At 44.3% G+C, this 16,517-nt stretch overlaps 1 protein-coding gene across 4 annotated transcripts in view; it reads left to right on the plus strand.

Moving 5' to 3' along the window:
- Dgkd (diacylglycerol kinase delta) overlaps nt 1-16,517 on the plus strand; it is a 95,257-nt gene that overhangs the window by 4,726 nt on the left and 74,014 nt on the right. The window contains exon 1 of one of the 4 annotated variants that reach the window (XM_028876284.2): nt 11,610-13,485. The exons of the other annotated variants lie outside the window; for them this stretch is intronic. Coding sequence (XP_028732117.1) covers nt 13,480-13,485 — 6 coding nt within the window. The 5' untranslated portion in view covers nt 11,610-13,479. Of the gene's footprint in view, nt 1-11,609; nt 13,486-16,517 lie in introns of those variants that run through there. 4 annotated transcript variants of the gene reach the window in all.

Here is a 16,517-nt window from a genome sequence, read left to right on the forward strand (position 1 = left end):
CCCATATGTTCATATCTTCCACAGCATTTACTGTGTTATAATGTCACAGGTACTAGTGTCATCTCCCCACTAGGCCACCAGCCCCTAGATGGAAAGACCCTCCCTCCTGTTAGTGGGATGTTCAAAGTGCAAACCGGGAAAACAGTAGCTGCTATACCAAGCTGTTCTGGGTGGTCTCAGTAAGGTCTCCAGGTCTTGTCATGTCAAGTGTTGTGCTAGGTACTTGCTGCCCTCTTAACAGACACCGCAGGACCCAGAATTCAGTTGAAATTTAAGTTCTGGGAGAAGCTGAATCCAAGGATTCTTTATGGAGGAAAACCATCCTCTAACAATGAGCTGACCCCAAGTAATACGAACCCAAGTAAACAGTATTTTGTAAAGAAAACATTCAGGGAGATTGTTTGATTGTTTGTTTTATCTAAAGGAAAATGACCTCAAGTGAAAGGTTAGAAGTTAGAAGGGATGAAGAACAATATGCACACTATGCAGGGTGTTTGTGTGGAAAAGACCAGGTGGTTATTGACTGTGTATATTAACTCTTGTCTTTGGGTTTAAAACACATATAGGTTAAATACAGTAACGTCATGAAAGAAAGATAAACAGTAAAACTGTTTTTAAAAAGTTATTTAATGTTAAACTAGTTTAGGATATGAGTCCTAATCTTGCAGTAGCTCTAAAATAACCATGGGCTGTGTGATGCCATAAGTCAAGGACTGGGAAATTGAGAGAGAGAGAGAGAGAGAGAGAGAGAGAGAGAGAGAGAGAGAGAGAGAGAGAGAAGAAGAAGAAGAAGAAGAAGAAGAAGAAGAAGAAGAAGAAGAAGAAGAAGAAGAAGAAGAAGAAGAAGAGAGGAGAAGAGAAGAGAAGAGAAGAGGAAAGGAAAGGGCATGACTGCTCCTAGGTATGATAGAGGAGAAAGTTTATTTTAGATAAAAGGGAGAGTGTAGGGAGAGACAGGGACATATGGGAGAGTCCAAAGTGGACATGACCAGACTGAACTGGGCCACGTGGGGAGAGGGAGAGGGGAAGGAAGAGGAGAAAGGGGGGGGGGGGAAACAAGGTGTAGCAGTCTGGAGGCCAAAGGACCAAAAAACGGTGGGGAACCAAAATGTCTGGATGATATAGGGAAGAGCCCCTGGGGGAAGGGCAGCGCAGCCCCTGGGCTGGAGAGTTCAGGGTAGAGGGTGGTGTATGCCAGCCATTCTTTGTAAGGGATAGAGACTGAGGGATGCTGGGAGAACCTGGAGGCCCGCTTTGATTTGTTAAATAGGCACCTCAAAAGCCGGTTTTCCTGGGTTTGAAACTTAACAAAAGTGATATAATAAACTCTAGGAAAGAAGGCAAGAAAAGAGAGAGAAAAGAAAGGGACACTGAACAAGTGTGACAAAGAAAGCAAACAGTAAGTCAGGAGTCTAAAGTCCTAGTGTTCTTTCCATAGACTTATTTGGATTAAGTTGGGGGAAGGTGGCACAGTAGAGTAAGTACTCATTTGCCTAGCATGTGTGAAAGTCCTGGGTTTTGAGTCCAGCATCATATAAATGTAAGTGGAATTAAGTTCCAGCTAAGAGAGAGTACGTAAACTAAACTTATCTAAGCTATTTAAAATGATACATTTAAAACACAGATATAAAGAGATTAAAAATAAAGCAGTGGAGAAAGTAATGCAAGGACTAACCAAAAGAAAATTGATGTATTAGCTTTAATATCCAATAAAATGGTCAAAGCCAAAGTTATCATATGTAAAGGTATTATACTAAAAAAATGAGTTTATAAAAGATTTCAGATTCAAGAATTAAAAACTTGTAAGAAACTTGTAAAAGAAAAATTAACACAAGTATAACATGGATCTCAAGTATCCACAGTCTGGAGGCATACCACCCTTAACACTCCCAGGAGAGAGAGAGGCAGGAGGATCGAAAAGTTAAGGTCATCTTCTGCTGCATAGTGAGTTTTAGGCTAGCCTACGATACTTGAGACCTATTTCAAAACAAAACAAAATAAAACACAACATCCTCTTCTTCCTCCCTAAGATCACAGCAGGATTTACTTTTTTGAGGTGCAGTGTTTTGTTATAAGGCCCTTGTTGGCTTCAAATTCACAGCAGCCTTCCTGCCTCAGTCTCCTGACTTTTGGAAGAGCAAGCAGTGCTCTTAACCACTGAGCCATCTCTCCAGCCCCAGAATGTGTTTTCTAATAACAGTGGAATTAAATAAGACAGGAATTAATACAAAGAAAATCCTGAGAGTGGATATGGAAATTTAGGAGTCTATTTCTAAGTAATTTATGGGCCAAAGAAAAATAGAAATACTTTTTGAGTAGAATGATGGCAAAAAATACCTATGTAGCTGTAATTCCAGCACTCAGGAGGCTGAGGCAGGAATGTGAGTGTGAGGACATGTGGGTCCACAGGCTGAAACTCTTCCTCTAAAAACAAAGCCCCAAATACCAACAGCCAACCAACCAACCAACCAGCCAACTACCAACCAACCAACCAACAACCAACCAACTACCAAACAACAGCCACCAACCAACCACCAACCAACCAACCAACCAACCAACCAACCAAATACCAGCCAACTACCTACCTAACAACCAGCTACTAACCAAACCAACCAACCAACAACCAGTTAACCAGTCAACAAACAACCAACCAATAACTAACCAACTACCAACCAACCAACCACCAACAAAAAAACAAACCCAAACCAACTGAACCAGCCAACCAGCCAACCAAGCAAGCACAACATCAAGTAGGATGTAGCTGGAGTCACATCTAGAAGAAAATTTCCATCAATTACTATAAGCACTAGAAAAGAAGACATGTTGGAAAGGCATGAAATTCAAGAAGCAACACACCAAATCCAAAGAAAATAGAACACTTTGTTTAAAGAAGAAGGGGGCTGATAAAGAGTATGCATAAGTGCCATGGCAGAAGGGAACTGAGGAAATCAGCTAAAAGCAGTTAATAGGCACAGGGAAAAGGAGGCTGGAGAGCTGTGTTGGAAGCCACATTAAGAAGTCGCCAGGCAGTGGTGGCGCATGCCTTTAATCCTAGCACTCGGGAGGCAGAGGCAGGCGGATCTCTGTGAGTTCGAGGCCAGCCTGGTCTCCAAAGTGAGTTCCAGGAAAGGCGCAAAGCTACACAGAGAAACCCTGTCTCGAAACAAACAAAACAAAACAAAACAAAACAAAACAAAAAACAAAAAATGGTAAGAAGTCTCTTAATAAGATCCAGATTGATCATGTCATGGTTGCTTGAGAGGATGCTGCCAATCCCCATGGGTAGGAGTGATGGCAGCCTGCACCAGGGTGGAAGAGGAGGTTGATGACTCTCATGAGGCATTGAGGCCCTTTTCTGAGGCAAATGCCATAAGTGAATAAGGACCAGTTTGGGGGTTTTGTTCTGATCATCTCCACCCCTGTGTTCTATCCTGGATTAAGCTGTTTCCTTCTCTCTACCCAACCCCAAATCACCATGTGGCAGCTATAGAGACAGTCAGGGTGAGATTACGATGTTCAGAGACAGGAGGGAGGGCCGGGAAGAGAGGTGGGGAGAGAAGGAGAGGAGCCACAGTGAAGGCTGGGGAAGGTTCAGCAGAAGAGTGCTCTGCAGGCCATCCCCGAAGACCCCAGCAAGTGCCTCTGAGGCACACCATAGCTTTTCCTCTATCACATCAAGTCTTTGCACCTAAAACACACTAACATCACATATCCAGATAATTTTTACATCTCCCTGACAGAACCCAAGTGTCTTCTATGGCTTCCCTCTTAGGACAGGTACTAGTCAATTCATGTGTTGAGCTGGTTATCTTGGCTCTAGTTTTTTAAGCCAGAACAGCTCCCCCCTCACTTTCTCCCCACCATGACAGTAAAGGCTTGAGAGGTAAGGGCAGCTGTCTTGTAAGCGCTCTGATTGCTTCCTAATGGGTCTTTTCACGTTGTTCTTTTATCCTCTGTTTCCTGTAACTTGGAAGTGAGAGGTCTCAGAGACTCCTTAAGATTCAGGCTGGCATTTGGGAAAGCTCTGAACTCTGTCATGCATTCCACAGAAGCTATGTTCTGTCATCTTGTCCCTCTGAGGAATTGTCACTAGATGTTTTCATGGAGACATGGTTCCTTTGCGTTAGTAACTTATCTGAGTGGTGCTTCCTAGGTATTATGCAAAATTTTTTTTTTAAATTTTTTTCCAGCTTTTACACACTAGTTTTTAGCCTTTTAGTGCAATACTTGTCTGAGTATATAAAATGGAGACTACTTGAATCTGCCACTTACTCCATATATATATATGGACACGGGTTCTCTATGTAGCTCTGGCTGTCCTGGAACTCCCTCTGTAGACCAGGCTGGCCTCGAACTCAGATGTCCACCTGCCTCTGCTTCCTAAGTGCTGGGATTAAAGGTGTGTGCCACCACTGCCTGGCTCACATTTATGTTGTTGTTGCTTTACTATGTAAGCAGTCTAGGCAAGCTTCAAATTGACATCCTTCTGCCTTAGTCTCCTAAATGCTGGGACTGTAGGCATTGACACAGCACCTGGCCAATCATGGTTTTTGTTTTAATTTTTCATTATTTTTTGATTTTCAGACAGGGTTTCACTAGCTCTAGCTGGACTGGAACTCACTACATAGATCAGGCTAGCCTTGAATTCACAGCAAGATACCTGCCTCTGTCTCCTGAGCACTGAGAGATCAAAGGTGTGCATTACCATACTTAGCTATTTTTAATTCAAAATTTTTACTCATTATTTTATGTGTATGTGTGCATTTGCTTGTACACATAAGCTAGATGACGACTTTTGGTAGTTAGTACTCTCTTACCATAAGTTACAGGGATGAGTACTTCTACCCACTGAACCATGTTGTTGACCTGAGAGTTCATTTTTAAAATTTTTAAGTACAGGGTCTCTATTATGTAGCCCAGACCATCCAGAACTTGGTGTGGAGACCAGGTTGGCAGTTGTTGATTTTGATGCTTTCATTATCTCTCTTTTTCTGAGTCAGGCCCTCTTCCTAGCTGTAGTCTTTGCAGGTCTGCGTGCAGTATTACCATGTCCTCACCTTGAGGATTGAGTCTCAGAGTTCTAGTTGTATGGCTGACGGGGCACAGGTGCATCCTGTAGCAGAGGTGGTGTGCTGTTACGACACTGTACATCTCCCTCCTGGGCCTAGGGTAGGAGTGCCTAGTGGCCTCCCACTTTAGGCTTGTCGGCCTTTGCCCACCCTTTATGTACTGGATTAGGTTTAGGATTGAGTTTGCCTCCTAAAGAGTCTGGCAGCCTTCTCCTTGGCAAGTCTTCTTTGGTCTCCTGTTGTATCTCCTTGTATGATTTTGGACAGTTTTTACTGTTTGCAGGCTGGATGGTCTGACCACTGTGCCCATGGTCATGTATCTATCCTCTTTTATTTAACCAGTAGCATTCAAGGAGCGTCAGTTTGTTTTATATTGCTGATATCTTTGTGTATTGTATATTTTCCCCATTAGCCCTTCAAGTTGGATTTTAATTCTGCTGTTGAGTGATGAATTTTCCTTGTTTTTTCTAATCTTTGCTTGTTTCTTAGCTTGTTGTCTTAAATTTCATCCTGTTCTCATTTTGATGTTCCCTGTCCTTTGAAAAATGCTTCATTTTATTTTTTAATAAAGGCAGTGCGTTCATGGATCTTACAAATGAAAAGAAGAAGCATATGTGCCTGTCTTCCCTCTCTTTCTCTTTTCTTGCCTTCTTCTCTCCCCTATCCCTCTTTCTCAAATGAACTCCACGTCACTCCCATGTTTGGCAAACTATATACTTCCAAGTCACTCCTCCAACCCAACAGCGTGAATTTCTAAAACAACCTTCTACTTTCTATAATAATTCATTTCATAGTCACGCACATAGTTGATTATAGACAGGAATTTCTCCAGTCCTGCCTGGCCCTGCAGTCGGGACGAATCTCTCCCACCCACACTCTTACAGCTGCTTACAAAATAATCACTCAGAGGCTTACATTAATTACAAACTGTATGGCCTATGGCTTTAGCTTCTGGTCAGCTAGATCTTTCATCTCCAATTAACCCATTTCTATAAATCTATATGTTGCCACGTGGCCAAGGGTTAACAGTCTGCTGACATCTTGTTTCTCCTTCAGCAGCTGGCAGGCTGGCGTCTCTCCCGGCTCCACTCTTCTCTCTGTGTCTCTGCTTGGATTTCCTGCCTGACTCAAAGCTTTCTTGCCATAGGCCAAAACAGCTTTATTTATTATCCAGTGGGAGCCACACCTATTCATGGCATACAGAAAGACATCCCATAACGCTTTATGGCATATATTTTCTTCAGTCTACCTACATTCTCCATTTTGTTTCAGCTAACTAGTTAGTACCACCATGTGTGTGGCTGCTGGAAGAAATGCTGAATGCCATCAGACTAACCCTAGCTGTGCAGCCACACTTGTGTGGGTCCATTTTCAGTGTCCATTGTGGATTATGTTCTTCATTTGTGGGTATTTAGCAGTCTCCTACCACCCACCATCGACTGGCTCTTCCCTGTTGCATCCCAGGTGAAGAGTGGGTTGTGGTCATGATGGAGAGGAATCCCTTGCCTCCAAGTTTGAACTCTGCTCAGATTCCCTGATAAGTGGAACTTTGTATTTTTGGGAATATCAAAAAGGGTCCCTCTCTCCCTCTTTCTCTCTTGGGTCTTACTAAGACCTGTCCGGCCTCAAGCTCTCTATCTTATGTGTAAGCCCACCAAGTGCTGGAGTCCCAAGCCTGTGCTGTCAGTCTTTAGAGAAGGCTCTTGTTTTCTCCCCCTTTTGTTGCTTGTTCTTTTGGTGTTATATTTTAAGAAGCCATTGCCAAACCCAAGGTCAAGACGATACAGTCCTAGGACTTGTGAAGCTTTATTGCTTTAGCTCTTATCTTCAGTCTGACTATTTGGAGTTGTTTTTCTTATCTGGTGTAAAGTCCATGGGGCATTTAGTTGCCATAGTTCTCCAGCTGCAGTCTCAAGTGCAGGTGTCCCAGTGAAAGTGCCTTTTAGGAAGAATTTGTTGTCTTGACACTTTGGGAGTTTTTTGTTTTCTTCCTTTGTTTTGGTACAGGTTCTCCCTGTGGCTCACCTGGGCTCTCAACTCCTGATGATTCCCTGCCTCCACCTCCTGAGTGACACCCCATCAGGCTCTCAGTGGAGGTGTTTTTGGGTGGTGGTGGTGTTGAGACAGGGTCTTGATCTATAGCCCGGTCTAGTCTAGAATTCATCATGTAGCTCAGGATGGCCTTGAACTGGTGATCCTCTTGCTTTGTTCTAAGTGCTAGGATTAATGGCTAGACTTCTGCAACAGTAAAAACATTCAAAAGCAAGTCTCTACCCATGTCTTTTCCAAACCCTTCTAAGATAGACACTTGACTCAGCTCTTTGCACAGCCTTTTTTTTTTTTTTTTTTCCCTCCGAGACAGGGTTTCTCTGTGTAGCTTTGCTCCTTTACTGGAACTCACTCTTGTAGCCCAGGTTGGTCTCGAACTCACAGAAATCCTCCTAGCTTTGCCTCCCGATTGCTGGGATTAAAGGCGTGCGCCACCACTGCCCAGCTGCACAGCCTCTTTCAAGGTTTGAAATAACATTGATGTCATTAGACCTAGGGATGCACCCCACCCTCATTTTCCCTTTTGGTCATGTTTGCATTTGAGATCTTTATGAAAATCTTTCGAGCAAAGGGAATCTGGGAGTGCTACTGGTCTCCTTTCTGTGTATGGCTGGGTGGTTTCATGCTTTGAGTGGACAAGTAGAACCCAGGGTTGTCAAGACTGTTAAATGTGCACATGCTTAGCACCTGTTGAAGCTATGGGCTCTATCTCTAGCATCAAACCAGACCAAATCAAAGTTGCAAACAGCCTCACATTAAAATACCAAGTCAAGCTAGGTGTGGTGGTGTATATCTTTAGTTCTAGTACTTGGGAGACTGAGGCAGGCAGGTCTCTCTGAGTTCAAGGCCAGCTTGGTCTCCACAGTGAGACCTTGTCTTAAACAAACAAACAAACAAACAAACAAACAAACAAACAAACAAACAAGCACAACAACAACAAAAAACATGTCAAGAGCTGTAGAGATGGCTGTGGCTTGAGTACATATTGTACCCAGGACTCACATCAGTTACCTCACAACTGCTTGTAATTCTAGCTCCAGATGAAGCGGTGGGCTGGCGGGTGATGCACTTTGTGCAAGGCAGCAGGGTGGCGGGTGGGCATTCACAACCCAGATGCTACATCTGCACAGAAATGGTTTATTATAATAGACAAAAAGAAGATAGGAAAGAAGAGAGAAAAAGAGAGGGAAAGAGAGAGGGGGGCCAAGGGGTGCATACCTCATGGGAGTGGAGGGAGAGAGAAAGGGGTGGATTTTTTCTTTAAGAAGAGGCTTCTATGTCAGGACACAGGGTGGGTCCCAAGGGGTGGGATCAGAATATTAACAGACACAGCTTTGTGCTGTTGGGAAACATCAAGGCAAAGTCATGTTTACAGAATGTATTTTAGCTATGTGAAAAACAGCATTCAGAGTGAAGATGATATTAGGGCTTCTGCTGTGTGTGTGTTTGTATGTGTGTGTGTGTGTGTGTTTCTGTGTGTGTGTGTGTGTGTGTGTGTGTGTGTGTGTGTGTGTGTGTGTGAATTTGGAGTATTTTTAGTTCACATAAATTGTTTTCTCACAGGTACAAGTATTATTTTATACTAGAGAACAAGGGTGCTGTCCTTCAGTGAAGATCTGAAGTGGAGCCTGGTAGTGAGTGTTCTGGGTTTGGCTCTAGAGGGTAGTATACTATTGTAGGAGATGGAGAGAGGCCTGTCCTTATCCTCTTTTCTGGAACTTTCTAAAACACAACCAGACCTGGTAGATTAAAGCAGGATGAATCTAAGTGTAACCCACCAGAGATGACCACTCAAACACAAGCAATTGAAGGTCTTTATTCCAGCTGGCTAGGACTATACTTAGGTATTCAGGACCCAAGTGTAGTGTTGAGTGTTTAAAGTAGGGGGTTTTTAAACTTAAAAACCACATCCTGGTATCTCACTCAGCATCTACAAGGGGAGGTTTGCACAAGCAAGCAGTTTAACAAAAGCTGAAATAAGAAGTTAGCTGAAGGAGGGAATTTGCATAAGCAGGTAGTTTAACAGAAGCTAAGATAAGTTAGCTGGGGCATCTTGACCTTAGGTTCCTAGAATAGAGTTGGATAATTTTCCTTGGGGCTCTCCATCAAGTAGATCAGATTCTAGTTAAACCTAAAATGGCTTTAGCAAGAATACAAGATGGAGGAACCGCTGCACTGTTTTGCCTGGTTACATTCTCCACTAGTTGTGGTATTTGCTCCGCCCATGACCTTGGGCTATAGGGCCTGAAGGAAGTGGTGCTTCCTGCTGTTGTGACCTCTTATAAGGGAAGGGAGAAGGGTCACATGCCCCTGCTCCCTGCTACTGCCTGTGAAGTAGATTCTATCTGGTCACCTTCAGCTGTCTACTCCGTTCTGTATTCGTGAGTGTATTTCCTTAATTTCTATCTTAATAAATTCTGTTACCTATTTAATAGACTCACATGGATTGATCATAATAAGTGGAGCCCAACATGGGGCTCAGTGTTAAGAGCACTCACTGATGTTCCAGAGGAACCGGTTCAATTCCCAGGTTGTCCGGAGTCTGATCACACCAGGATAAAAAATAAATAAATAAAAGGAAGAAGGGACCACCGGACCTTTCTCTCCTCTCTTATAAGTGGTCATGTACAATGGCAGGAAGCACTGCCTCCTTCAAGCCCTTTAGTTCAAGGTCATGGGTGGAGCAAATACCACTATAACTAGTTCTTTGGGCATGAATCAAATTATTGACTTGTCCTGTTCTAAGGGGACATAGTTGGTCCTAAGGACCGGTAGCTTAACTGTTTATTCTGTTTGATGTAGTTGGCCTTGTAGTTGAAGATGCAGGGTCCCATTGTTAGCTTGATCAGTATAAGAATGGTCGCCAGGCAGTATTGGTGCGTGCCTTTAATCCCAGCACTTGGGAGGCAGAAGCAGGCAGATCTCTGTGAGTTCAAGACTAGCCTGGTCCTACAGAGTGAGTTCCAGGACAGGCACCAAAACAACACAGATAAACCCTGTCTTGAAAAAAAAAAAAAAAAAAAAATCAATGGTCTATGATACCTATTATCTGATCTTTGTCTTCCTTTTTTCCCCCTTTCCTTTATGTTTTCTCTGACTGTGGCAAGGTTTTTCCTAGTTACCCTGATTGGTTGGCATAGAAACAGCAAGTTTCTCCTAAGGCCATTCAAAGTCCTCACTGTTTTATAAAAAGCAGGTATAACCTCCTTTAGTTCTGTAGGACTACCACTGCAAGGGAGTCAACTTAGCTCTCCAGCCTGGAAAGAGAATTCTCTAAATGGTCTAGGCCTAAGTCTGTCTGGGAACTGAGTTCTATAAAGTTTTGGTTTCCAACAATTAAGGCTGAAGTGCCTATGGCAGTTGCACTGGTTATTCCTGCCCCTACTAGAATTGGGACCAGAATTGGGGTCATTAACATTAAGTCAAGGCCAATATGAGTTCTCCTCTCTTCTCCATTATGTGCACATACCTGGGAGATAACATAGACCTGTATACATAGAGTGGGAGTGTGATTTTCCAGTGAGTTGGAGGAGGCACATTTAGTCAAACTGTTAATTCAAGCAATCCAGGTAACTTGAGAAAATGACACAGGTACCTTGTTCATGGCAGAACGACTCACCATTGGCAAGGCACACATAAAACTGTAACCCCTGAAGGTTCATTTCTAGGTAGTCTTCCCCACAATCTGATTTACTGATTCCCCATCCCTCCCCTAGACCCATATTTTTCCATCCCTGGAAGGGACATGAGAGAGCAGAGGTCCACTTGAAAGATAGGGTTTTCCATCCCTAGTTTTTCTGAGTTCCCATGTCCAGGTTTGGGAATGATGGTATTTATCCTGGGTAGTAAACTCTGGTCAGTCTTATCTTTAAGGTCCAAGTGATGATGGTCCATCTGTCCTCAGTGGCTTTTTTTCTTCTCTCAAAGGATGCCACCAACTAGTTAGACTTCAGTTGGGTTGTTGAGAATAACTAGGTGGGTCCCTTCCAGACAGGTTCCAAGGTCTGGACAGGGATCCTCTATATCCAAACCAACTCTCCTGGCTGGAACTGATGGTGGGTTCAGAGGCAGGAGATGGATAGGATTCCCTCCATAGTTCAGTCAATGGTCTAGTGAGCTTCCTGCAAAGCCTGCAAGGGCTTGAAAAATGATTTAGATATTTCTATCTGGGGAATTTCTTGCAGTTTGGGAGGGGATGGGAGGTCGTCTCCCAAACATAATTTCAAAAGGAGTAAGCCCCACCCCAGGTAAGTAATACACCAGGTCCTAAGCAAAGGGGAGGTGACACTTTTTTTTTTTATTTTACTACTTTCCAGGGTCAATGTGGTCAGTCTCCTAAGAGTTCTATTCATCCTTACTATTTGACCTGAGTTCTGTGGCCTGTATAAACAGTGTAATTCCCAATTAATATTTAATACCTTTGTCAGATTTTTTTTTTTTTTTTTTTTTTTTTTTTTGAGATGGGGTTTCTTTGTGTAGCCTTGACTGTCCTGGAATTAGCTCTGTAGACCAGGCTGGCCTTGAACTCACAGCAACACTTTGGCCATGAAGACTAGGCCATTGTTTGACCCTGAAGCTAGAGGCAGTTCAAATTTAGGGATTATTTCCTGAAGAAATTTTTTAATAACTATTGGTATTCTGGTGGTGTAGGCCTATACCCATCCTGAGAAGATGTATACAAACACCAGCAAATATTTATAGCCAAAAATAGTAGGCCTGATTTCAGTAAAGTCTAACACTCAATTTTCCCTGGCCCATTTCCTTGAGCCTGGATCCCATCTAGGGTCTTCCTTTCTCCTTTCAGGTTTATCTGAGCACAGGTAGCACATCTAAAGCACATCTAAAAGTGGTGTTTTAATCAGGCTTTCTGAATTTGGAACATAATACTTGCATCTGAGAGTTCAGTTTTCATGGCCCCTAGGTAGATGGCTTGGTGGAGATCCATAACTAGTTGTCTTCCTAGACTTGAGAGAAGGATGGTCTGCCGTCCAGCAGCAACCACCATCCTTGTTTATCCTTGGAGAGGCCCCACTGGTTCTAGGGCCACTTCCTGGGTGGCCAAGTTAGCTACTCAGTTGCCTCGGGCTTCTGGGAATCTGTTTTGGTGTCCTTTCCTTTGCAGTGAACAACGGCCACCCTTTTAGGTAACCAGATAGCTAGCATTAGGGCTAAGATTTCTTCTCTATTTTCGATTTCTTTTCCTGCTTGGGTTAGCACATCCTTTTTTCCTTGTGTAGAGTCCCATGGACATGAGCCATGACAAAAGCATATTGTCTGTCAGTGTATATGGTGATAGCCTGGTCTTTCCTCCAGTAGAGTGCTTGAATCAAAGCTAAAAGCTCCACTCATTGAGCTGAGGTTCCCCTGCTTAAAGATTTATACCTGATCTGTCTTGGATGAAACTGCTTCTGTCTGTAAACAATACCTTGTGTGGTGTCACTAACAGGTCATCAGTCAGATCAGTCCTGATGGACTAGATTAGGTCAGTCACTTCAAGATAGTCATTCAGGGGTTCTTCAGGGCCATCATCCAGCAGGAGACTGGCTGGGGTGATGTCTTGTCAAACCAAATTCTGGCTTGATTTGAGAAGCAGGGCTTGGTATTGGGTCACCTGGGTGTTAGATATTTATCTATCAGGTGCCCCCTCAAGAAGGCCAAGAGTGTGGGGCTGTCAGAACAGTTAGTACCCTAAAAGTTAATTTGTCAGCTGCTTTTACCAGCAGGGTGGTGGTAGCTATGGACCTTATATACATACATCCAGCTGTGACTGGGTCAAGTCTCTTGGAAAGATATACCACTGGTCTTTTCCAGGGTCCCAGGGTTTATATGAGGACCCTTAAGGCAATGCCTCTTGGCCTCACCCACATACAAGTGGATGTGTGGGAGGGCCAGGGTTGAGACAGATACCAGGGTCTTTTTCAAGGCTTCAGAGTTCCTCTGATTAATGTCAGTTCGTTCCAAAGGCTGTATACCCCTGGTATTGCCATAGAGGGGCTTGGCTGTTTCAATAAATCCCATTATCCATATCCTGCAGTATCCAACTGCCTTCAGAAAATCTTTTTTTTTCCTTCAATGTGGGAGCAGGGATATGCAGGATAGCTGAAATACAATCATGGGAAATTGTCCACTTATCCTCTAGGTTGTAGTCTAGGTATGTGATCTGAGGGACTTCGCAGTTGAGCCTTCTTGGCTCACATTCTGTACTCCAGGACTTGGAGGGTTTCTAAAAGGGCTTCTGTCACCTTTCTGCATTCATCCTCAGTGTTTTGCTATGAAGAGGTTATCTACATACTGGAGAAGGGTGCTTTGTAGACTTGTTGCCTGAATTCCAACAGATCTGCACTCAGGGCTTCAAAAAACAATGTTGGTAAGTTTTTGAACCCTTTCTCATGGTCTAAGCAGTGATCACCACATGGCAGTTTCTTTCCCTGTCTGTCTTCAGTTGAATCTTGGCTGTTATAAACTTTCTGAGCAGTTTTCAAAAATTGAAATCTATTCATCCTTTCAAACTTCTCTTTTTTAATGATTTTATTTTATGTGCATTGGTGTTTTGCCTACATATATGTCTGTGTGAGGGTGTCAAATCACTTGGAGCTGGAGTACAGACAGTTTGTGAGCTGCCATGTGCGTGCTGGGAATTGAACCGTGTCCTTTGGAAGAGCAGCCAGTGCTCTTAACTGCTGAGCCATCTCTCCAGCCTGCAAACCTTTCTTATTTCTGGAGCTTTTTTCTTGGGGCCAGCTGCATGACAAAGGGCATATTAGTGGCTTGCTGGTTTTTGGTGGCATCTGGGTCTATGAGAGTAAATACCCCATTAATCTCACAGAGAAAAACCCAGCAGATGATTCATCAGGTCCTTGAGTAACTTGACTTACCTTGGGTAAGTTGGTAGTTTTTTGTCTGCTGCTTTTAATCTTCCCAATATTTGGCAAAAAAGCATCCAACACCCTCTTAAAGCAGCTGATAAGGGACTGTGGCCTCTCTGAAGAAATGGAGGGTTTTGGGTCTTCCAATTATACAAGTGAGTCACTGGTAGATAAGGAAACATCATAAACCATGAACAGGGAAGTAGTTGAACTTCCACTCCCCCTCCCCTGCCTGCTTGGGGGAATTGCTTCCCCCTTCTCCTAGTGAAACCAGGTGCTTAGAGCAAGCAGGGGAGGGGAGAGAGAGAGAGCGAGAGCGAGCATTCTCCTCAGGAAACTATTTCCTCCTTCCTGCATGCACTCTGCTTAGAAGGCAGTGCTCCCTACCTCCCATGAGAGAGGTCCCACCTTCACAGAGGGAACAGGACCAGGATTCCAGGACCTTGAGCAGAGTCAAGGGACTAAACAAGCCAATGGCTAGTGCTCCAGAGCAAGAGGACAGGGAAGGTCAATTTCCTCTGCAGGGGGAGGTTTTGGATTTCTCTATGTGACTTTGCCAAGCCAGAAAGATTCTGATCCCCAACAACAGGCCATAGGTCTTAAGCTGGGGTTGTAGGGGTGTGGAGTGTGGTGTGTGGGGGATGTCTCATACCAGAGAAAGCTTTTGTTATTACAGGGAAACTGATGGCTTGCTCAGAATACCAGTGTAGCCATAGCAACAGCAGCAGCAGGCTGCCAGCAGGAAGCGGGTGAGCCGAGTGCCACAGCAGTTCCACTCTTGGGCTCCCTGTCCTTTCCATTTTAGATCTGTTTCTCCAACTGATAGAACTGACAGAAACATACAGAAAGACATAGGATCTAAGGTTGCTTCTGACTTCCCCTCTTGTGTCCTAACTAGATGGTGTTTCCTATAGACCATACTTACCTCTGGAGGCGTTCAGACCAGGTGACTTTTGATTTACTGTTTCCTCCCCCTCCCCTCTTTGGGGATGTCAGCTTGGTGCCTCTGGAGCACTTGATGACGGTTAGTCAGGATTTTTTTGGGGCCCTGGGACGTTTTAGGTTGCCCCCTATGAGTCCTCACCAGCCAGTGTACTCTTCCTCCATTCCTGGGGTTACTGCTGCTCCTAAGTGTTGGGGGAGGGGGGTTGTCTCTGGAGATCTCGCTGGGGCCTCCAAAATATTAAGAGGAGCCCAGGAGAGACTACCATTCAGGACACAGTTTACAGCCAATTGGAAGTCTTTTATTCCAGCTGGCTGGTACTACACTCAGGTATTGAGGACCCAAGTTTTTAGAGTAAGTGTAAGCACTGCAGCTCAGATGGAAAGGTATCCTGGCAGTCTGGACCAGAGGAATACCAGAGTCACTGTAAGTGTAGCAGCTTATGGCTCTGCTCCCGTGAAAGGTTCCCAATGCAAGTGTAACAACTCTGCTCCAGCAGGGGAGGGTTTTCCCAGAGAAGTTGTTAGAGCTCTGCTCCAGAGAAGTGTTAGAGCTCTGCTCCAGAGAAGTGTTAGAGCTCTGCTCCAGAGAAGTGTTACAGCTCTGCTTAGGTCCCCTGGAGTGTAACAACTCTGCTTTGCTGGGGGAAAGATTCTCCAACAAAAGTGTTACAGTTCTGTTTCACTTCGCTCTACAGCTCTACACAGCTCCAGCAAAAGTTGTTACAGCTGAGTCCCGCTCCAGCAAAAATGTCACACTGCATAACAAACCTTACTCGAGAGATTCATTGGGAAGGAAGAATCCAGGAGGGTGGCAGCCTCTAGGGTGAGAAGCAGTAGCAAACCAAACATGGTACAGAGCTTATATAGGGCTTCTTTTAGGGGATGGAGCTTTTCAGGGTGACTTGGGATTTTTGTGGTATTATTCTGGGGCAAGCTCAGGAATTGGTGGGATTCTGTGCTCAGGGATTGGTTGGATTTCAAACCCTGGTCCTGGGGTCAAGTCAGGGTCAGGGTGTTTTTCTTTGGCCCAGGTTTCAGGTCTAATCAGGGGTAAGGTTGCTGAGTTACCCCCCACCCCAAGACAGGGTTTCTCTATGTAACTCCGACTGTCCTGAAACTCACTCTGTAAACCAGGATGGCCTTGAACTGAGAGATCCACCTGCCTCTGCCTCCCAAGTGCTGGGATTAAAGAGTCTGCCACCATAGCCCGGCTGAGTGAGTTTTATTTTTGTTTTTGTATTTTTTGAGACAGGGTTTCTCTGTGTAGCTTTGAAGCTCTTCCTGGAAGAGCTGGCATCAAACTCAGAGATCCACTTACCTCTGCCTCCTGAGTGCTGGGATTAAAGGCGTGCACCACCACAGCCTGGCTGAGTAAGGGGTGTTTAAAGGCAAAAACCACACTCTGGTATCTCACTCAGCAGCTGCAGGGGGAGGTTTTGTGCAAGCAAGCAGTGTAACAGAAGCTAAGTGGTCAACTGGAGGGGGAGGTTTGTACATGCAACAGTTTAATAGAAGCTAAGATTAGTTAGCTGGGGCATCTTGACCTTGGGTTCCTAGACTAGAGTAGGTAATTTTCCACAAGATTCCA

This window comes from Peromyscus leucopus, chromosome 13 (genome assembly GCF_004664715.2).
Source record: "Peromyscus leucopus breed LL Stock chromosome 13, UCI_PerLeu_2.1, whole genome shotgun sequence".
In the NCBI taxonomy this organism is placed as follows: Eukaryota; Metazoa; Chordata; class Mammalia; order Rodentia; family Cricetidae; genus Peromyscus; species Peromyscus leucopus.